At 41.2% G+C, this 24,135-nt stretch overlaps 1 protein-coding gene across 10 annotated transcripts in view; it reads right to left on the bottom strand.

The window, feature by feature from the left end:
• DYNC1I1 (dynein cytoplasmic 1 intermediate chain 1) overlaps positions 1-24,135 on the bottom strand; it is a 230,124-nt gene that overhangs the window by 58,198 nt on the left and 147,791 nt on the right. For all 10 annotated transcript variants that reach the window (XM_083705284.1, XM_083705288.1, XM_083705290.1 and 7 more), the window contains 4 exons: positions 8,996-9,142; positions 3,360-3,473; positions 2,397-2,530; positions 1,950-2,094 (listed from right to left, as the gene is read on the bottom strand). In XM_083705284.1, the coding sequence (XP_083561410.1) occupies positions 1,950-2,094; positions 2,397-2,530; positions 3,360-3,473; positions 8,996-9,142 (540 nt within the window). The remainder of the gene's footprint in view (positions 1-1,949; positions 2,095-2,396; positions 2,531-3,359; positions 3,474-8,995; positions 9,143-24,135) is intronic.

The raw sequence follows: 24,135 nt of genomic DNA, 5'->3' as shown, positions 1-24,135 counted from the left end.
AAAACAATTTACATGTTCAAAGCAGTAATACCCAAATAGATACAAGATTCAACAGATTCATCCCACCAGGATATCTCTTGACTTTTCAGCATCCTGGTTCTACTTTCATGGTGTGCTGTGATCTCATGCCTCATTAACATCAATATAGGAATGAGGTCCTAGCAGAAAGTTATTGGATTCCTCACAAATAAAATTCCTAGAGGTCCTTGAAAGAAGGCAGTTTAAATCAGGTTTGGCTGAGTGGCTTAACAATCAATTTGTCCTCCCAGGGAACTTTGGGAATTGTAGTTCTGCAAAGGGAGTAGGGGTCTCCTAACAACTCCCACCGCCCTTTACAAACTCCAGTTCCCATGATACTTTGGGAGAAGCCATGACTATTAGAAAACTATTTTTGTTGTTGTTGTTTAGTTGTGTCCGACTCTTCGTGACCCTATGGACCAGAGCACGCCAGGCACTCCTGTCTTCCACTGCCTCCTCGAGTTTTGTCAAATTCATATTGGTAGTTTTGAGAACACTGTCCAACCACCTCATGCTTTAAACACTTTGTGTAGATGTGGGCAAGAATGCTGTAAGAGGCAGGGAGATAATCTGACCACAGCAATTTATGAACCCCCCTGCCCAACCTTCCAGATATACCAAGTCACATGGAAACCACTTCCCCATAATGGTCGTGAGGCTGACTAGGACCATTTTTACCTAGCATTACACCAAGCAAAACATCCGACAATTAGCTGCATATTTTCCCACAGAGATACACTCAAGACTCCTTAGATGTGGGGTGGGCAACAGGCAACCATCACAACATTTGCTGCAGGCCTTCCCCTTGCTGGGAAAATTAGCCACAGCCTGCCACAGCCTCTTTGATTCACTTAATATTTGCTTGTGTGTCCCTTTACCTTTACCTTACACACACACACACACACACACACACACACACACACAATCAATGGCCTTTCCCCTGCTCTATCATCAATATTAGCAGGTACAGAAAAGTATGGTGTGTTTATATATGCCCTTCATGCAAATCCCACGGCAGCAAAAAGCAGAGCTTAAGAAACACATTAAAACAAGGTAATTCAAAGCATATCAAAACAAATAAACCGTAGCCTCTCAAGGATTGGGAATTTGCAACACACACACACACAAACTGGGTGCATTTTCAGTAGGTACTTAGTTCACTCTAAGCTTTTTGCAGCTATAATAAGCAAAGGCTAATGGGGGGGGGGAGAGAATGCAGTGGGCACTGAATCAAACAGAGTTTAGATCTGAAGCAATTCTTGACACTGCTCCATTTTCATTCATATTTGTGTGGACATGCAGTTAAAATCTGAATTCAAATCCTGGCTTCAGTGAATGACCTTAGCCATTTCTCAGCCTCTCTTCACAGCACAATGGATGATGCCGAGACCATCTGGTTTATGTCACACTGGGCCATTTGGATCCTTTATCATCTGCTAGTCTTAATTGTTGCATATGATGGGCAGATACTATGCTCATCCTTGTATAAGGTTGATTCTTGAGAACTATGAGCCATCTAAGGAGCCATTTCCTTTTATATCGGGGATTGTTAGCATGTTGGGGGCCTGGGGGCGGCATTCAGCCTTGGCCAACCCTTCAGAGGGATGAATGCTAGTAGCGGGCATGGCCAAAAGTGAGTGTGGCCACCCTACACCCCACATGCACACTCTCACAGGCATGCACACAAAACACACAAATATAAGATACACACAGGCACAGGACACATACCGGTACACACACACAGGCCCCTGCTCCACGTACATCAGTTGAGAATGAGAGCCGTCGCTCTCTCCCCACTCATCTGATGTGCAGGAAGTGGGTGGTTTCCATCTCTGTCTAGGCCAGAGCCCCAAAGAGGATGAATCCGCCCCCCAGCCACTTATCAGTTAAGGTTGAAGACCCAAACCAGCTGCACTAACCCCATCTTTTACCTTTGTGGTCCACAGCTTGACGGTCCAGTCAAATGATGATGTCACAAATAGATGGGAGAAGTCAATCGGACCCACTGCCATGTGGCAGTTGATTCCTGTCACAGGACCTTGGTGGCCTTCAAAGATTTCACCAATGCCCGCTTTACTGTATAAGGAGAGAGGTGTACACTTAGGAAACATCCAACACCAGAAAATGCCGCGAATCTTGAGGATCTATCTGTATTCCTCCCCCACCCTTAATAGTGCTTCAGGTATCGAGTTTTGATTAGGGAAACAAAGCTAGTAGAAGGGCTAGAAGGTAGAATCACTGCTCCTATGAAATTCACAATGACCACTTCCCTCATCATGTCTGTTTTGGCCCTTATTGTAACCTAGGCAACCTAGAGATATCTACTATAAGCTAAATGCATTTAGTAAAAAAACCTACACACACATACACACAAATACCTTCCATGACGACAAGCTGTGTAAACAGTGCCCTCTTCACTTCCAACTACAAAGTTATTGACGTCTCCAGTTGGGAAAGCCATTCCAGTAACTGCCACTGGCTTGGATTTATTGTACACCAGCTCCATGCTCTCCTAGCAAAATAGAATTTCCCCCAATGAGTTGTTTCTGAATATATTACAGAAATAAAGTACTATTTTCTTAATAGATTTTCATTGACAACAGAGAGCTGATCATTGTGGACCACCTGAAGGAAGTTCATGGACCACTGGTGGTCCACAGGCCACAGTTCAGGAATCACTATTCTAGATTTTGAATGGGCCAATGGCTCTTTGCTCCCAGTCTTCTCCAGCCAGATGGACTACAACTTCCATTAGCTGTAGCCAGTTGGGATAGGAGGTGTAGTCCTAAAGATCTGCAGGGCACCAGGTTGGAGAAGTCTGTTTTCTAGAAAGGTAAGAGTTAGTGCCAAACCCAACAATGCCTACAGCAACACAATAATAGGAGAGCGAAAGGGGCAGAAAAATATTTGTCAATTTTTTGAGATGGTCTCCTTGCTTAGCATAGTCACTGGATGCAGATAATAAGCTGTACTTTTCTTGAGTGCCACACAACAATCTAGTCTTGCCTTTATCTAGTCAATATTTGGTAAAGAATGCGGCAGAGTAAGTGTGACATACACCACAGGCGACTCGTATGATTACCTGTGCTTTAAAATGGATTATTTCATTTTCACTTGAAATTGACCTGCATATTAACGCATTACAGTAATTACATGATTTGTGGCAGAGGAAATGGGCTTTGGCTCTTAGAGGAGCCTATTGCTAGAAATAAGCTGCACTCTTTCAAGTGCACCCACAGGTTTTAGTTTGTATAGGATGTGAAGTTTGGGCTTTTAGGGATCATGTGGGTATCAGCTTTAACTCCAGCACTTTCTTCTTGTGTAGGTAAAAACAAACCCACCTGGGGAGTTGAGAGCATATCCAGGCTCCAGGAACACATTTTGCCATCTGTCGAAACGGTAATGAGGTTGTGAGCATTCTGTGTCCCGACGACATTTACACAGTATACAGGGTGCTGAAAACACACAAAATGTCTGGAATCAGAGGGTGCCAGCTCACATTTTGAAAACATACGTATCCAAATGATTCAGACATATTATTTGCAAAGGAAATTAGGTTGCCACATAATGCCCAGAACATTTTTGTTTTGTCAAAAACTTGATTTTTTTACAAGAGTAAACAACAACAACAAAAACCAAAGTCCCCCTGCCCTCTCAAAGCTTCATTTTACACCATCATAAACTAACCAAAATGATGACTGCTGTGAAAATGGATTAAGTGGGGGAAATTTCACCTGCAGCGATACATTATCATGCTACTGATGGTGTTTGATGCTAGAAAAGTAAGAGCAAAAAAGAGACAAATCTTCAGACGGAGCAAAAATGTGTATTATTTAATGAAGAAAATAGGTGCAGTGGGGCGGGGGGTATTGCAGCCTCCATCTCTGACACAGCTTGGACTTTGCAGAAAACATTTTCATTCACACTTTGGAGGGGTGGACATGAATGTCAACAAATTCATTAAGACCTCTTAATCATAGGCCAATATATGGTCTCATTTTCATTGAAGATAACCTGAAATAACTGTGCCAGGCTATTGTATTATTTTAGATTTACAATGGGCCACAATTCTCTCCCACAAAGGGAAGAACTAGGTCTTGCGCATGCCTATAGATGTGTTTCCCTACAATCTCCAGTGTGTGACGACTGGCTGTTAAGGTGGCCTTGTGTCCTACTTTCCGTAAGACAGTCCTGTATTTGAAGGGTTTTTGGAGTAGTCCTCTCTTTGAAACAGTTCCCTGGTCCAACGCCCGTTTAGGGAAACAATATGGAAGGGGCCTTGAAGTTGACCATCAGCTGTTAGCACCTGGGCAGCAGACTGCGCAGGCACACAAGTCACCTCAGTGCACTCTTCCCCACCACAATTCAGGTTGTGCAATGAAAGTGGATTTGGGGCCCTTGTGCAACAAACCTGCTTTCTCCCCCTGCATCAAACTTTTTGAGTTACGGGAAGTGACCAGAAAAAGTGCTGGGAAGTATGCGATAACAATTGCTTGACACCACGCCGCATAGCCTTCCTGCAACCAAATCAGAATCTATGCTCAATAAACTTGATGTGGCCTAACTTGTCCTCTTTGAAAGCTGCTTTTTCATAAGCCAAGCAGCAATTGGGCTTTAAGAACACATGTTTGAATATAACACCCATCATGTACACCAGCCTTCCTGAACTTGCTGCCTCTCAGATGCTGTTGGCCTCCACCACCCATCAGTGCCGGCCAGCGTGGACAACTGCCGGGAATGATGGGAGTTGTAGTCTAAAACATTTGTAAAGCACAAGGATGAGGAAAGTGGTGTACATGCATATTAGCTTTCATTCTGGCCAAATAGGCTGATCAAACATCTGATGAGTGGTAGGAGGGAGGTGATGTTTGGCCTGTGTGTCTGCCTGCCTGCCTCCCTGTATGTGTGTTATCTGCATGTGTGTTTGTGGTATGTGTTTAACAGACTGCATATGCCCCTGGATTTGTGTGTTTCTGTCTGTCTATCTGGCTCTCTGTGTGTGGTGTGCATTAGATGTGTAGCCTGCGCATGCATGACAGGGGTGGGCATCCCATCTTTTGTCCTGGTGTCCCCCCCCCCCCCCCGCTGCCAGAGGGCTTGCAAAAAGAGCAAAAAACCCCGACTAGTCACTCCTGCCTTCCAGAAATTGCCTAATAAAGGCAGGTCAATCAAAGTTAGATGGCATATTTGACTACAGCATCTTATATGGACTTTATTCATTTTAAATCCCATTGGATCTTTTTCATATGTGGTTTCACGGATGGGTACATGAAAAACAGCATGACAAGAAAGCTAATTGTGTGTGCGCGCACCAGTGGGGTTATTCGATTCCATTGCCACCCTTGCTTAGCTCTTACTCATTCCACCAGCCAGAGCTGGCCTTCCACATGTGCCTCTATGAAATCGACCCAGCCAAGAGTCAGTTCATACCAAAGCTTATTGAACATTTGCCCTCCTCACTATGGTGCTTATACAGGTTGGTAACATGGTCCTCTTAAGCAGGGAACATCAGGGGCGAAAGGAGGCAAAGTTCAAATAGGTGGAGCACCATTCAGTAGCACGAGGATGCCTCCCTGTTTTCCTTGCAGCGCTCTCTTTATGCAGTGTCTGGCTTTAATCAGAGCTGTCACTTGTCAATTTCATAAGCAATAAGTCTCACTGCAGAACTGAAAGGGATGTTTCGAGCGCAGAGTGGGAGGCGGGGGGAGGGGAACCCCAACTGTACTTTGAGGAGAATCTTGCTGGGCTCTCTCTTTTCCCAAGAGGAGAAGATGCCATCTTGCTTTTATTTATTTTGGAAATGAAATCATCATGCTAGAGGGTTTTTAAAAGCTTAATTAAAATTTCCTGTTATCCCAAATGCAGATGTGTGGTGGGTGTGAAAGGAAATTAGTGAGTAATGTGTGGTGGGACTCTCTTCCCTTGTGAATCCTGGCACCAAGACGGAGGGATAAGCTCAGGAAATTTGGAAGCCAGCGGTTGGTGGCAACATGGGACGTATTTTCCAGTGGGGGAAGGGAGCGAATCTTGTTTTCATACAGACTAAAATTAAATTTTAAAAGTGAGTATTGCGTTACCGGATGGCTTGCTTTGGTGGAATTGAATGGGTTGCCTCAGTCTCAAGGCAGAATCAGCACACTTAAGCCCATGGCTTTCCAGGATGCTGCAAGACGCAGTCAGCTAATGAATTAAACCATTCGCAAGACAAGCCTTAACCTACTTCACAGGGTTGTTGTGAGGATAAAATGGGGAAGACGAGAACCATGCACACCACACTGGAGCTCCTTGGAGGAAAGTTGGGGATAAAAAAAATAAATCATGCATATCAAGAAAAAGACAGGAATAATTAAAAATAAAAAAGTTTTTTTCCGGCCATGTTTGACGCAAGAGGAAGAACAAACAAGTGGTAGGTCCTGTGTATGGAGAAGACAGAGAAATGCTCTTGGCTCACATAGAGAAGGAGGAATTGTTCAACATCTACTTTGCCTCTGTCTTTACCCAAAAGGTGTAAAGTGCCCAACTTGGTGATAGATAACAGAATAAACGATGTAAGGAGGAAGCTGCAGTCCAAGATACGAAAGGGGGTGGTAAGGGAACACCTAGTTTCTCCAGAGGATGAGTTGGGACTCACTACCAGGTCGTGGCCTGATCTAAGGTGGTACAAGGTGGGATCCTTTGGAATGACATGATATAAATTAAGAAAAAGGTACCGTATTTTTCGCCCTATAGGATGCACTTTTTCCCCTCCAAAAACGAAGGGGAAATGTGTGTGCGTCCTATAGGGTGAATGCAGGCTTCAGGAAGCTATCCGCAAGCCTTGCGAGCCCGGCGGGAGTTCCCGCGGGCTCGCAAGGCTTGCAGGCAGCAGCCTGCAGCCCACAAGCTCGGGGGACAGCAGGGAGGCGCAGCGCGCTTCTCCCCAGCGCCAGCCCCACAAGCTCGGGGGACAGCGGGGAGGCGCAGCGCCGCCACCCCGCTGTTCCCCGACCTGGTTTGGATTCCCCAACCTGGTTGGGGGGGGGAAATAAAGGGGGGAATTCCTTTATTTCCCCCCCAAAAAACTAGGTGCGTCCTATGGGCCGGTGCGCTCTATGGGACGAAAAATATGGTAACAGCAGCACTTCCCAGAAATGGATCTCTAAATGCACGTTTGGGTTAAAGGTAGTCTGTGTCTGAAAAAGTTGAAGTCTACTACAATAATGGATGGGGAAAGTGGCTTACACAGAACAATATTTGAACTCTTTCACTTTACGCAAATAATTTAGATGAGTCTACAAAGAGTTTACTCACTCCACCATTGCTGCCTATCCTGTCACCTGAAATTCATGCATTGAATATAATTACTACATAGGGCTTATGCACATAAAGACCAACATGTGTAGACCCAAACCACAGAAATGTTAGTCCCTAATAATCCCAGGAAGCCGTTGCATAATCCATAGGCAAACATCTTGTCCAACTGGTGGATGTTAAGTGGGTCTGGAGGTAAGACAAGCAATCCATTCTGCTCCCAGGTTTACGGAGTCATTTAAAAGCTTGATATAACTGAAATGTAAGATGGACACATGATAAAAGCTAGGTCTTAATTTCTGCTTATCCTGAAGGGCAGACTCCTCTAACCATGATCTGATGTGATCCTTGTAGTAGTTTGAATTTGACATGTAATATGCACACAACATATGCTTATGAATACATCTTCTTGTTCCAGCTGAAACAGTTGTGATTTCTAGTGCACACATTTCCTGTGTCCCAGGTATAGACTTGTCAGCAGGGATTGACAAGTGTTCATAGATGGGGGGGGGGGGTGTGAAATCAGTTTCTTCAACACTAGGTCAACATTTTGAGTGACCTGCACAGTCTCCACAAGCTTCCTATATTACTAAGTCATCTTCCTAAAATGACAATGTTTACAAGTGTAGCTTGGTGACTAGTCATCAAAGGAACACCATCAGTGGATTTATTAAATTGACTTAACTCTAAGATGTGCATTACTCATGCACGGCAAGTGTTCTGATGCCAGAAATTTGGAGCAATATATTCCTTTTTTAAATAAATGGCTGCCCGCTAACCTCATTGCTACCACAATTCATCTTTTACACTCGGATGTCACAATTTTTAGATCATGACTTTCGAATTCAGCAATGACCAAAATCAGTTTAATTCAACCTGGACCTGAAAGCCCCAGGATATTTGTTGGGTGATCACAGCATCTCATTATTTCTAACAAATAGCAAGCTTTGTTACTGTCCATTCCCCCACGGAGCACTCAAAACTGCCATGTTTTTAATGATTTTTGACAGAAAATCATAGAAGGAGCCGGTGCAATTTACACTGCATCCCACAATCTGCCGGCATTAGTAGTCCAATTCGTGCAAAGTGATCTGTGAAATAATCATAACTTGCCATATTTTATGGTGATTATATCCTGAGTGCTCACTGAGTGCTCACTGGAAGGACAGATCGTGAAGCTGAGGCTCCAGTACTTTGGCCACCTCATGAGAAGAGAAGACTCCCTGGACAAGACCCTGATGTTGGGAAAGATTGAGGGCACAAGGAGAAGGGGACAACAGAGGATGAGATGGTTGGACAGTGTTCTCGAAGCTACCAGCATGAGTTTGACCAAACTGCGGGAGGCAGTGGAAGACAGAAGTGCCTGGCGTGCTCTGGTCCATGGGGTAACGAAAAGTCAGACACCACTAAACGCCTAAACAACAACAACAAACAAAAATGACAGTCCTAATGGTCATAGATGGGGAGCAGGGGTACGCAAGACAACCAGCAGAGTGACATAATTAAAGGCACAGGCCCTGCCTTGGCAAGGAATTTGTAGCCCTGATAGTCTACCCTGTCACTTACTATTCAAAATTACAAGCTCTTTATTTTAATTTTTTTATTTAGCGTATAAAAATATTACACTACAACATCCTGCTGTTGACATTTGTCTTTAAAAATAATGATGATGAGTTTCATCCTTTACCGTGTGAGCAGCTGCAGAAAGGGGTGTGCGCTGAACTGGTGTCCTCCTGTGACTCCGATTATCCCACAGCACAATTTGGCCAGAATAGGTCCCTCCGACAACCAGGTTTGGATGAAAGCGGGCGAAGCAGACAGACATCACAGAAGACTAGAAGAAAAAGAAAAAAGTGATAAAAGAATGAAGGGTTTTCTTTCTTTCTTTTGTTTCTATTAGAAAAATAATCCTAGAATTAATACTCTGAAACAAATATTCCTTTGATGCCTTGTTCTTTGAAAAACCTTTCAAAATATAGGGCTGCTTCACACATGCATCTGTATGCATGAATTTAACTTTCTTTTCAGTCTTTCCACCCTTTTGGTCAGCGATTCTGAACCAGGATCCAGTCATTTGCTGTCGGACTCCAACTACCATCTGCCCCAGGAAATATGGTGGAAATATGGGGGAAATAGGATTTGTAGTCCAGCAACATCTGGGGGATTGGGGGGCACAGGCTCCCCATACCTGATTAAGGTGTTCAAACAAGCTAAAGTGTTTTTTTAAAAAAATTGAAATATTAATCAAAGATCCCCCATTCCCCTTTACTCTGCTAAAAGTTTCATATGCTTATCTGATGCTGTTATTTCCTGCTGCCTTGCCCACCAAGCAGTGTAGTTTCATCAGTGGTCAAGTGCAACATCAAAAAATGTAGTTTCCATCATTTTCAGAGGGTGCCCTCTTCCACAAGTTTACCCGCAAAAATATCCGTTGTGATAGGTGGCACAGGAACAGAGAGCCCTTGAAAATCAGCAGCTGTGGAGCTGCCCTTCCATTTCTACAGGCTGCAACAACTCTTGAAGACCAGGTCTGATGTATTATCATTTCATATCAAAGCTTTAATCAGACAACCACATGCTTTATCACTAATGACAAACGTTGTGTGACAATAGCAGCAGATTTTTTAAAGCCAATATCTGCAGTGCTGAATACACTCTCTGAAATGGCAGTTAGGTTGCCCTAATGTTTTGACAGAAAAATAGCCCTGGATACTGAAGAATACAGAGAATAGTTTCAGGCTTTGCTTTGCTTTCTTTTTTTAATGTTTAAAATCTTTATTTTTTTACCAACAAGCCAAAACACAAACAGTGAACGCCCCCCCCCCCCCCAAGGTGGCTGATACATTGGGCATAAATAATCAATAATAACGTATTCAAATCAACCATATGTACAATTTTATATACGTTAACACTCCTCCATCCACAAGGTTTATTTAACTTTTAACATTTTAATTGCCCCAAAATTGTTCAAACCTACCCAAATAATTCAATATCTTCTCAAACCAATCCTTCTCTTTCTCGCTGACCTTAAACCCTTTCATTCTGTGTATCTTCACAGTTAGATATTCTAAAATTATAATATTATTCAGCTTTTTTCTCCATTGGTTCACTCCTAGCTCTTCTGCATTTTTACAGTAAAATTGATGGTAACTGCAGCCAGACAGGTTATAACGAGTAATTGGAAAAAGGCTTTTCCTGAGCAATGGGAAGTTCTTGGAAAACTTTACAGCAGGTTGGGGCACCACCAGGTGCTGCTGGACTTCAATAAGCCCTAGCCAACATGCCCAATGGTTCAGGGATGATGGCAGCTGTATTCCAACATCTGAAGGTTCTTCACTCTTGTTTTACAGCATCGTTCCCATGTGAAGGAGAAAACACGCTGAAGACTTGTGGGCCCTGGTCCAACAAAGTGTGTAGGGCTGAGGCAAATGCGTGTCTACACTGTAATGCTCTTCCAGGCCCCAATGAACTTAGAAGGTGCATCTGCCTAAAATTGTATGCCCATCCCTTTTTGGAATTGTCAAGATGGTACATCAGTTTCATGTCAGCTTCCTGCCTAATATACACAGCACTCTAATGTAGAAATGTTTCCACGGCTGAATTAGAAGACCAAATCTGCAGCATTCAACAAGAGCTCCACATTTATGGAACTGGGAATAAAGGTAAGACGTACAAAACATATGGGTTCTTTTACATTGGAAGAGGTTCTTTGGTTGTAGTCATTGCCTTATTAAATAATGTCTTGAAGAGGAAAGAGCACCATGTATTTGTGGTGTGATCTGCAATAATCAGAAGTGGCTAATAGCCCTGGTTGCAGGACAGTGTGATCTGCTAGGATTATATTCTTCTGGAAAGTCAATAAAATTTTGTGTACTTTTTCACAGTGCAGAATAGCCCAAATTATTTGTTATATGTTCTACCTTTCCTCTGAGAAACTCAAGGTTCTGCCCTGTACATCATATCCTAAATAACAACAACAGCAACAAGCCCCTGAGGTAGATTAGGCTGAGAGATGGTGACCCATGGTAACTCAGAGAACTTCATGGCTGAGTGGAGGTTTGAACCCTGGACTGAACTATGCCAAACTGGTTCTAAATAAAAAGTATATTCCTTTATCTTTCATTTGAGGGGATGTGCTAAGCATCCCAGAGGCGTCCAGCTTGCCACCAATGGAACAGAAATTTGGATGAAATGAACTTTTAGTCTCATCCAGCAGGACTTTTACTGTGTCCTCATGTCTCATTTTTGCTCTGCCTTTACTGTGTGCAGTACATACAGATCTAAAAATGTTCGTTTGTGCCTGGTAAGGCTGTTTTTTATTTTGAAGAATTAATGCAGGCCAGATTTGGATTAGTGATGGCACATCCCTTTAACCGCAGATGGATATGCTTGCAACAGATAGTAATTTACATTATCTTGGTTGGGAAGCCTGACCTCAGGACCCACATCTGATGTGCACATGGGAAGTGTGAACTGGCTGCGCATACTGGTGTTCATGTATCAGGATGGCTTTCTGCCAGCCATTGCCTGGACCCATCTGGAGGAGAGTGCTAAATAAATATTACTCTAATATGAGATTTAGATTTGCATTTGGTGAAGTGTCTTCTTCAGAAATGTCACTCCCTGGGGCATTCTGTGGGCCGCGAAACAATATTTCATTTGTGGGCACTGGAAATGCGAAGAGTTTAGAAGTATTTCCAGCTTCTGACAAAGCAAACACCAGGCACCTCCATATTACAGAAACACACGTGGCCAGTGCTGTTCCGTGATTTAGGCCATGTGTGCAGAAGACATGGTGGCCTGTAGGTCTGTTTGCACTCATAATGGCACCACGGGGTTTTAAAGGCACCTAGAAGGATCTCGTTTTAGTCCTGTTAGGGTAGGGTTGCCATATTTCAAAAAGTGAAAATCCAGACAGAAAACTTGTTGATTTTCCCAGACATTTCATCAATTTCCTCCAGGATACTGGAGGCTGCAGTTTTCCGGGTATGTCCAGAAAATTCCAGACGTACGGCAACCCTATTCTTAGGGCCCATTTCAGACAGTTGAAAAGGGCCCCATATAATTACATTTCAAATCCAATTTCCAGAACTAGATTTCCTTGGAAACAGGGGGGGGGGGGTGAGATCAGAGCTAGGAAACTGGCCTTAAAAGAACTAAACTGCTGAATCCAGTTAGTGGGTTGTAGCCACCAACTGGACTTTCACTGAAGGACTTTCACTTGTGTAACAAGTCTCCCTTTCTCTTCCTTTTCCTTGTCCCCACCTCAAATTTGCTCCAGGTGTTTGGGAGAACTCCCATCATAAATTTGGAGGGGCACAAAGGAAGAGGGGGAGGAAGTGCTGTTGTGCATGAGAACATCCTTGCTCTAACAGGACAATTTCCTTGGGTACAACTGTCTAGGACCAGATTTTCTGGATACTGATAAAAAAAATCAGCTCTGCTTGATTCAAAGTACCGGCACATTTCCTCCTTAGTCTTTACCAAATGGAACAAAGCATTATCTTCTGACAACAGTAGCCCAGTGGACATCAGCAGATAAGGAAATAGCATGCATTATATCTTAGAGTTATAAAGTGGGCATTGACAGAGGCTTATAAAATCATAACGGCTAAAGAGAGAAATTATTCCCACTCTCACAAATGTCTTGGCTCAGATCAAGAGCTACAATTGCCCCGTATGGAGCTTTTATTTGACCCCTGCATGTCAGTTCTTGCAAGTTTGTTCACCTTAACAATGTCTTCAAAATCCTGTGGGATGAAAGTAAGAATAATACTGATAAGGTCCCTAATCTTATCCTAATTTGCCCCAAAAAGAAAACAAAAGCAGTTTCCATTTGTTTCAGACTTCTCTGTGTTACCATTGCATAACAGGATGACAGTACTGTCATATGCTAAATAAGGAGAAAATAAAAAGTTTTCCATAATTTAAACAGCAAACATGTCAGAAAGAAAGGCATCAGAAGTTTATTTCAATAAAAGGCAGCATATTTACAATCATGTCTTTTCAGAAGTGAGAATTCTTCCAGATGTGGACAGCTTTTAATACTTGCTATCTTATCTTCTACGTAAGAGCTATGGAAGGATACTGGAAAGATTCTGGAGCTGGAAATTATTTGCGGTATCGGGGGGGGGGGAATTAACTTTAACTAAAAATAAAAACAGTTGATAGCCTTTTGCATAGGAGGGGGGTTTTTTGGAAGAAAAAAAAACAAACACTTCAAACCAAATGTCAAAATCCCATTTAATTAAAAAAAGGAAGTTTATATTTCCATATGGCATGTGTTGACATCTATCCCTTTGATTTACAAGGGTATGGACTACAGGGAGCAGATTGCTTTATTCAAGAGAAATGATATAGGGAAGGAGGGCGATTTGACAGGAAAGAGTGTAGGCTGCCTTAACTTCAGTGCTTGTTAAAACATGAAGGATTAATGGTAAAAAGGGAGGGAAGAATTGTGAATGTCTCCAGTTGAGGATCTTCAAAAATGTTTGGGGTTTCTAAGAATGTCTCCGGCAACCACATGAAAAGAGACTTAGCCACACAGCTCTCTAAATCCAAAACTGGTACCGCTCTACTTATACCATCAAACCAACTGACTTGAAATAGAGCCACAAATTGAATTTATTTATTTTTATTGAAAAAGTACTAAGTCCTTGAAAGGAGCAGAATGGTGCGTCAGGAAATCCAGAGACTTCGGGAGGGAGTTTATAATGCAGGTACACAGCAGCAGCATGCACGAGCGCTGAATCTCTGCTGCGGCGAGTGTCAAATCCCAGTGGCTGCATTTTCTAAAGAGAAGCCATTTTCTTCACATACAGCCTTGTTCAAAATGGAAGGCCTGCATCCTAAACTGTGTCGTGCAAAGGGCAAACCGATGGAATGACGTTGCTCTCTGTGTCCCTAAATCTGCTGGGTTGAGCTGCTTAAACAGGCCACAAAGTTATGTAACACAATTTAATAATTCAAAGAGCTACATTGTGTTACGTAGCTTTGTGGCCTACTTCAGCAACTCAACCCAGCAGATTATTTTCTGAGACACTTAAAAGACAGAATCACGACCTTTACATGTGCATTATTTAATTTATCTCTATGGGACTGCACCAATGTTACAGGCCAGTGAGTTCAAACCTTATAACTTGCTAACCAACTTACTGGTCTAATACCATACAAATATTCATCAATGGTCTCTTCCCAAGCAACCTGCTTATTAAGCATTCATCCTTATTCATTTGAGGGGAGGCTATACAATGTTGTGTCATATCAGTGTCATCCCACACTTTCTACTGCATTTTCCTATCACTTTTCTTACTGTAAAAAGTCCTTTGAGGGGGGTGGCTTTGTTGCTCAAGAGTTCAAAATCAACTTCAATTATGCTACCTCAATTTGCCAGTATGTAATTGAATCCCACCTCAAAATGGCAACAGTCTGGAAGCGCCCAGTAAGAAATAAAGTGAACTGAGTTTTGATGACAACCATATGGAACCAAACAGAAAGTATTTCAGCATTCTGCATAATAAATTCCAGAAACATCATTGTAAAGATACAACTTTGTTTTGAATCACACAATCCCATACCAGGCACATCTCAAAGGAGCCCTGACATGATTTAAAACCACAAATTTAAACTGAAGAACACTATGGGTCACGTAAAACAGCTTCCACAATTCCCTCCTTCTCTTCGTTCCACACATTGCATTCTACAGTCTACTAGGTAGCATTCACACCATGCTTTTAAGGCACTATGACAGCACTTTAAATAGTCATGTTTTCCACCAAAGAATTCTGGGAGCTGTAATTTTTGGTTAAAGAGAGCTGAGAGTTGTTAAGAGAGCTACAATTCCCAAAGTGATTTAGCAATCAAAGCCTCTTCCCTGGGAACTGTATCTCTGTAAAAGGAATGGGAATCTCCTAACAATTCTTTGGGAAAAGACATAACTGTTTCAAGTGGTATCATAGTGATTGAAAGGATAGCGTAAATCTGGCCCTAGTCAGTACACAAAATGTTTCAAACAAGCAACTTTCCTTTGTAAAAAATAAAATAAAATGAAAAATGGAGAGCACAAAGAATTAGATTAAATGCCCTGCTTCACCACAGTTAATTTATAGTAAGTCATACAGCTTTGAACTTGGATCCTATTAAAAATAATAATAAATAGCAATAAATATCATTTTCTTTTTATCCAAGGTCAGAAATCCAATGTGAGAATTCTCACTTTTCATTTTTGTCAAAAAGTATTTGATTGAACTAAACGTCTGATGTTAAAAGGGTTAAGTACAACACAGGTAGCTACAAAGAAAGTGCCTCAGCCTGTTAATGAACTCCATTCTGCCCTGGTGAGACCACCCTCCTTTTTAAGTAAGTGGTAACTCAATCCCTATGTTAACTCAGTTGTGTTTGGGGTTCTTCCAAGTCAAGAAACTCGGTGTGATAAGTCAAAATGAATTGTCTGTAATAATTCACAAAGTGTCCATAGCCAAACTCAAACAAAAGGCTCTTAAGTCAGGTTTTACATTTCCTTTCTCAACACTTTTATTTTTCATTTCTCACAGAAAGTAAAGTCATATGAAAATCCTGTGTAGTTTCTGCTGACCTCAGATATGAGGGCTTTTGATGGAATTCCTGGTTTATTTATCACCTAAGATGCATAGTGTAGGAAATAACTGGTGAGTAAAAAGACATAGGAATACTTCTTCCTCACACCTTGTACATTTAGTAGGGAGTAATTCAGTGGGAGTTACTTCTAAGCAAACATGCTTACAATCGTGCCACACATTGTCTCTGTTCAGATGTAATGCTAAACTATGGCTCAGAGGGATAGGGACAAGCCTAGGAAAGCCAGGGGCAAAAACACACCCAGTACAGCTGTGAGGCGAAGATTGGAAGCTTTCAATAAATCAGTTTAGCATTATGTCCAAATCCTAAACTGTGGTTACTCTTAACTCTCTATTGAAATAAGCCAGTTTTTAAACACATGATTTGAACTGGACTTTTTTTTTGTAACAGTAAAGATCAACCATAGTTTGCTGGGTTCAGAAGGGATGACAAACTATGGTTAATAAAAATATGGAAGCAAAGGCTTCAGAACTCCATGTCATCGAAAAGGAGGGGGGAGCACACAAGCCAAGACTCAACTAGGGTTATTTCCATCACAATAAACAATGGTTTATCATGCTGTCCAAATTTAGCCATTGTCTGATAGGCCATCTTGCAAACCTGCTACTCTGGCAGCCAGTGGTACCCTGTTCTCTGTCACCCTGTTTCTTTTTGATATTCAACATGGGTATTATCAAAAGGATATGTGACTTCTCAAACCGTGACCCTGGAAGCATAGCAGGGAGGAAGCAGAGGAGGAAAGCCTTGGCAATCCAAACATTAAGGCTTCATGTTGATGGCTGGGGTATGTCCAGAAAACAGAAATAAGGTTATGGGATATATTTAATTTGATCAAAGTCTTGTGGTGTAGGGGTAAGCAAGCTTCTGATTTACACAAGAACTTTTCATCTTGCAGAATAAACAGCTAAAGAAATACAGTATAAATACACCAAAATGTGGACCTAAGAGAAATATGTAATTCAAAAACTTTCTGAGTACTTTCTGCCTTCAAAAGCAGAACCATATATGCTTTGCATCTTTCATTTATTATAAGGAAAAAATGTTGCATTCTGATGTCTGAGCACATTTTCTTTAAAACCTGTTGCTGCCGCTCTAATCTTCTTTGAGAACTGAACTGGACATTGGTGGTACCCAAACTACAAGACGAACAAGTTTACAAATCATGTACAACCACCACAGTCATCAGAATCCTCTTCTGTGCCGAGTTTGGTTGAACCTTAAGACCTCATCAATGATCGGGGCAATTTTAGCAAGTAGCCCAGAGGAGATCTAAGGATAGATAAGCACATGTTTACATTTCGTGCTTTACCCTAATTGTTTCTAAGCAATTGACATTTGGTGCTCTTCAATCTGTGTCACTTGGGCACACTTCTATCAGTTCACTGTCAAAATAATTACAGTAATCTCTTCTTATCTTTTGATTTAATTATAGCTTCTGGGGAAGACTGACAGACTATTATATTTGCCCAAAGCCATCCCTTCCACTAATGTATCATTTACAAGTCGTGTCAGTGGGTAATTAGAAATAATCTAAAATTAATTGAACATTGCACTGAGCTATGTTGCTAGTTTGGGAGATAAGTAGAGATGTAGCAGAAAACCCAGATATGCCAGTTGCTCAGACCACTTCGTTTGAGAAGGGGCAATAAACATAGTTGAAATGTCAGCTATAATGTATATTACAGCACACTCGCCCTAAAAAAACCCTAGTTCTAGAAAGTTCCAGAGTCTGGTAATGGGGCGAAGGCTCTTTGCTATGGTAGGGTCAAGCAGATTAGGGCTATTTTTTAATTTTATTCTTATTAAATTTTGGAAAGAAGAAAGAATACGGAGAAAAGTAAACACTGAATATCATAAACAGAACCATATGTACCTTCCCATACACAGAGATTCACTAATGACAGACAACTTGTGAGTGCTGCCGCCTACTACTGTAAAATGAGGAGCAACAACTGAGGTCTTTTTCTGTTATAGCCCCAGGATTGAGGAACCACCCGCAACAAGAAACCCACCAAATCAAGGAACTTGGTCTGACTAAAAAGGCCTTTGAAACAATAATAATAATTGGTTTTTCCATGTATACTTCTTCTAACAATTTTTCATATTTCCACCCTACTCCCCTGGACTTCCCTCATACTCCTGTTTTGTTTTATTTCCATATTGTTCACCCTGCGTATTGTTTCCCCAAAATTTTCCCAATACATATAGTCTTATTTTTTGTTGTATAGAGTTGTGATTGTTTACTCAAACCCTGCCAATGAGTCCATTTCTTTATGTTGCCTCTTCATACATGTTCTAAATGGTTCCCATTCTCTTTTGAAGTCTTTGTTGTCCTTTTCATGTAATTTTTCTGTTAGTTTTGCCAGTTCTGCATATTCCATAAGTTTCCCTTGCCATTGTTCTTTTGTTGGTAGTTCTTCTGTCTTCCAAGTTTGTGCTAATATAATTCTTGCCGCTGTTGTTGCATACATAATTTCCAATTTTCTTTTTTTACATCTTGGTCTAAAATTCATAGGAGGAATGCTTCTGGTTTCTTAACAAAAGTCTTTTTAAACATTTTTTTCAATTCATTATATATCATTTCCGAATAATTTCTAATCTTTTTGCATTCCCACCACACATGATAGAATGTACCATCATTTTCTTTACATTTCCAACAAGTTTTTGATCCCTTTTTATACACTTTCTCTGGTGTTATATACCATCTATACATCATTTTCATATAATTCTTTCAGTAAGATACAATCTGTAAATTTTAGATTCACCTTCCACATCTTTTCCCAATCTTCAAATTGTATATTATGACCTAAATCCTGAGCCCACTTTATTTGTGCTGACTTGACCATTTCATCTAACGTTTCCCCATAAAGTAGAAGATTGTACTTTTTAAAAGTAATTTCGTGTCACTCTTGACTATCTCTTTTTGAAAGTTTGAAGCTGGTATAACTGAAACCTTTCTTACTGTCTTCCTAAACATGTTCATTTAATTGTCTATGATGTAACCAGCTTTGTAAAAAGGTATTCAATTCCTCATATCCTTTCAGCCTTAATCCTTTTTCGCCTTTCTTAATAATTCTCTATACGTCAGCCAATTTCCTCCCTTACTAAGCGGTTTTAATGCTAATGCTTCCACTGGCGAGAGCCACCATGGAGTTCTTGGTTCTAGAAAGTCTTCATATTTATTCCAAACTTTTATAAGTGCTTTTCTTATTATAAGATTATGAAAACCTTTATTTTTTTTATCTTTCCCGTACCATAAATATGAATGCCACCCAAATCTATTATCACGTCCTTCCAAATCCAGTATTTCATCTGTTTCTAATTTAGTGCAATCCCCAATCCACGTGATGCAAGCTGCTTCATAGTATAATTTCAAGTCTGGAAGGGAAAAGCCTTCTCTATCTTCTGTATCTATAAGTATTTTATATTTTATTCTAGGCTTTTTCCCATTCCAGACAAGCTTAGAAATATCTTTTTGCCAGTTTCTGAAGCAGAAAAGATTGCTTATTATCGATACTGACTGAAATAAAAATAACATCTTTGACTAAAAAGGCCTTGAAAACCTTGTTCAGGTGTTGTTATTCCTGTTTGAAGTTTTTACGGACATTATCTTGCAATATATCATTCTCAGCTTTGGGAATATTTCATTGCTCTGAGAACATGTTATTATTTAATATATTATCATGGAAAATAAATAAGGAAATAATAGAGCAGAATGACAGTTTCACCAGCAGATATTACATAAAAGTAAATGTAAATAATTGCAAGTGCTTTCCTACGTAATTTTTTCTTCCTATCCCACCCCCCACCAACTAAATAATAAATGTGGCCACAATTAAGAGATACAATTGCAGATGTGGCTTGGTTTTCCTTGCTCAGATTTTTGCAAGATATGCTGCTTACATAGTTGAAAACAGCCATGCCATACGTCAAAGCCTGCAAGCATATGCAGAGCAGGTTATCTGGATCATGGCCTAAAACTGAGATCTTAGAGTGCGACTTTACCTGTACATCACACTGTTATGCTCATATTATTTCCCAATATTGCAGGCAGAGACTAGACTAAGCCACGGTTGGCTTAAGACATATTTCTGCCTGAGGTGGACACAATATCCCCCTCCCCTGCCTTCCCGTATTCCATGTACAAAATCTGCTTCGACTGGCAGCTGAATCTTCCTTCAACAATAGTGATGGAACAACATCCTTCCTCCACCATACCTGAGGGTAGCAGGCAAGGGTTGTGGGTTCTGCTGCAGCAGCCTGGCATCTGCCGCCTGAATCAGCTGCCTCCCTTTGCCTAACAGCAGGGCAGGCCCTAGACTGAGCTGAAAACAGCAGAGACCTCAGAATAAATTAAAGCGGCTCTCAGGACAAAGGTTTATTACAAATCCTTAGCTTATGGGTTACTTAATTCAAATATTTCTCTTTCCAGCCATCCAGAGTCACATTTCAAACACATGAGAGCAAATGTTAACCATGTTCTCCATTATAAAAGCCTTAGCCATTTGCTATGTGTCCATGAACAATAAGAAACTGCAGTGCAAAGAAGAAGTCTTAACCACAAAAATACTAAACAAATTTGTTATACGAGCTGTCAAAATGAATTCAGGATGGATCTTAATCCAGGCTTAATAAATATTATTTTATGGATAAAGAAAATATTTTGATTGTTCCAATAGGAAGGATTCCCCGCCCCCCTTTTGAACAAAAAGCATTCTTACTTTCCTAATGGTACATTTGTTTGCCATTTCCTCCCTTCACTGTTTTGATTTTAACTCTTGCCCACACACTTTCCCCATCTAAACTCCTTTTGAATATAATTTTAAGACAATACGTGTGTGGGATGTGTGTGTGTGTGTGTGTGTGTGCGCGCGCAAACCTTATATTTATGATCATTCTTCCTGCTTTAAAACAGGGAGTCCTGTGGGTGGGAAAATGAGGCAAAATATGTGTCGGGAAGAGTTTCCTGCTTACTGGAGGTCCCCCCAATTTTGCAGAAAAAATGTGAGGCTTCATGGGATGGCCATAGGATCTTGAGCCCAACCCCTCTCCCAAACCCTTCAAAAGTTCTGCCTTATGTGCATGCTGAGGTGTATGGGCATGCTGGCCAACATTTGGACATGGATATAGATCCGAGTTCTTTCCACATTCAACCACTACAGTGCAAGGCCTATGCTGGATAGACACAGAAGTGCCTTCCCATCTGTCACTCAATGCACACCCACATACACTGACTACTGCCACCAGAAGTGGATTATTATTATTTTTTACACTGTATCAACAGTGTCCGATGCCTTTGTGCATGTGAGCTTAATGTACAGTGGTACCTCAGGTTACAGACACTTCAGGTTACAGACGCTTCAGGTTACAGACTCCGCTAACCCAGAAATAGTACCTCAGGTTAAGAACTTTACCTCAGGATGAGAACAGAAATCGCACGATGGCGGCAGGAGGCCCCATTAGCTAAAGTGGTAACTCAGGTTAAGAACGGTTTCAGGCTAAGAATGGACCTCCAGAATGAATTAAGTTCTTAATCCGAGGTACCACTGTAAACCCTTACAAGTTTCAACCTAATTCGATCAACAGGGTGGCTGTTTTCACTAACACCTAGAAAGTTTCTATTCAAGACTGTGCACTGCACTGTTTGATCTGGGCTGCTGCATTCATTTGCTGGCTGTCATACTTGCTCTTTTTTTTGGCTCTTGACAGGCTCTTTCACAAAAGGGTGCTAGCTGGGGGCAGAGGGCTCCAAATGTCACCCCTACTGGACTATGAAAATTTATGTTCTCAGGTACAGTGTCCAAAAGATGATTGCCGCTGTCAGCTCTAATAGCTCCAATCACCTGTTTAGGGCAAGGCGGACAGATTTGAGACAGCCTATTACCCCTCATAGCAGGATTCACTAATTTATGGTCCTGCAGATGTTGAACTACAATTTCCATCATCCTTTGCCACTAGCCATGCTATCTGGGTCTGGTGGGAGTTGTAGTTCAACAGGAGGGCCATAAGACTAGTATCCCCTTCCTCATGGGAAATCAGAGGTGCCAAACAGGTTATCTGCCCCGTGTAGATATATCATATGATACAGCAATGTACATTCAGCTACCTGGGCACCTCTGGACTGGTGCCATTATTACATTTTTGTACAATATCTCAATTATTAATTGCTGAGACTTATTACCTTGGAACCTCAGCCAATAGTTTAGTTAGCTTAGATAACTAGAATTGGTCTTTTTAAAATTTATTTTAAAAAGCATATTATTGTGAGGTATAAGAAGCTGTGCTTGTGTATTTTACTGCTAAAGGCTCAACCTGATCACCCAAATCCGCCGACAGGAGGTGCTTTAGAAATAAAAAATGTTAATAATGAAATTGTGTTATTGTGATAGGTAGATTTAAGGTATACGCAGTGTCTTTATACTGCACGGAGCTAATTCATTCCTATTTTCTGAGTTCATGCAGTGAATCCATATGCTTTCCCCTTTGTTAATTTCTTAAAAGGTCACTGCCCCTCTGTGATCAATCTTCCAGGGAAAATTTCAATACTTCAACCAGTGATTGAATGCTTTTAGCTTCACTTTGCAGAATGTATGGGATATTAATCATCATTAAATTAATGTTGTTCTCATACAAAGATTCTTTTTTTGGGGAAGTAGGTTGCCAGTCATCCTGCTGTGGGGTCAGTGGGTGGGAGGCTGTTGATTTTAGACCCAGAGTAGGGGACAGTTGGAGCCAGGCTTTTAGTGATGGATCCCTTGGCTTTTGGAGATGCTAGAGCATTTCAAAGCAGTAACTGTTCTCCATCTCGTGCCAGATAACGCAGTATGATGCTCCACTGTTTGCCGTGGACTCCCACAGAGGCATCTCACATAAGGTAAAGCTATTGCCTAGAATTCAGACCAAGCTAAAAGGGAAATTGTGCTACAAAAAGGCAAGCCAAGAAATGCTTATCACAGACAGTGTGGCTAGCAAACTGCTGTGGAAGAGGAGACAAAAATTCCACAGCAACTTCTTTGTTATACTAATGTCAGGTTTCTTTGTGGGTATGAAATCGACACGGGCGGTGGGGGGGGGAGGATTCATAGTAACGTTCGGATGTGTCAATTTCACTTTCCTCTCAGTTCCTCATTTTTCCAGTCTTAAATTCAGTTTTCCACATTTTCACGGTAATTTGTGGTATGTTTTTAAAACTCTCCTTAAAATTCATCAACATATTTTTTCCTAATATGCCTATTTTTGTAACCTTAAAGCCTACGGTACATTTTTGTGAGCAACTGCAACAATATAATGCATTTTTTGGCATTATTTTCACCATTATTTGCATGTTGTAAACCTGCTTTGAGGGTTCCGCCCCACACCAAGTGGGGTGTGTGTGTGTGTATCCATATATATATCTATATACATACACACACACACACACACACACACACACATTTATACACACACACACACACATCTTATGAAATAAATAAATAAAATACAACTTTATGCCATTTTTCTCCCAGTATATGCCATGTTGCACACATTGTATCACTGGATAACTGCATCACAAAAATTGTAAAACTGTCAATTTCAAAGAAGAACTGTGTTCTCAAGAAGTGCAAATCTGATCGTTTCTTATACAAATGGAAACAGAATCAAATTCCCCTCCCCCACCAAATCCCTGGGGAGGAAGTAGTCCCAATTAAGAACACTGCCCTGTGCTCAGTTTCTAATAAGATATTTTAGGAGTGCTTAAACTGCTTTGGAATCTTCATACCTCCTTGCCACACCCCTGCATTCCAGCTGTTTGGGGATTACTGATGATGACTCAGCCTGCCTCTTGGACATTACCCTAAGCCAATGGAGTGTGTTTCATTCCTTTTGAATGTTTCGTGTTAGCAAATGAGCCCATGCCACTGCCCTCCACACTTGGAGCTGGGGCAATGTTGATATGGGAAGTAGCCTTGGTGTACATTTGTCTTACAAAACCAAGACTTTTTGATGTTAACAGTGTGATGCAGGAAGGATGCGCTATTGCAATTCTATGTGCAATGCTAACATAACATCAGAAGTGGCCTAGACTGTGTGGGAGAGAGATACCCTTCATATTCTCAGTGGCATTCTGGGTTATTTTTTATTACAATCGTACCTTGGTTCTCAAACTTAATCCGTTGCAGAAGTCCGTTCCAAAACCAAAGCGTTCCAAAACCAAGACACACTTTCCCATAG

Source organism: Podarcis gaigeae, assembly GCF_964106915.1.
Source record: "Podarcis gaigeae genome assembly, chromosome: 12".
In the NCBI taxonomy this organism is placed as follows: Eukaryota; Metazoa; Chordata; class Lepidosauria; order Squamata; family Lacertidae; genus Podarcis; species Podarcis gaigeae.
The sequence above is the reverse complement of the archived record's forward strand: the minus strand, read 5'-3'. Positions and strand labels throughout refer to the sequence as shown.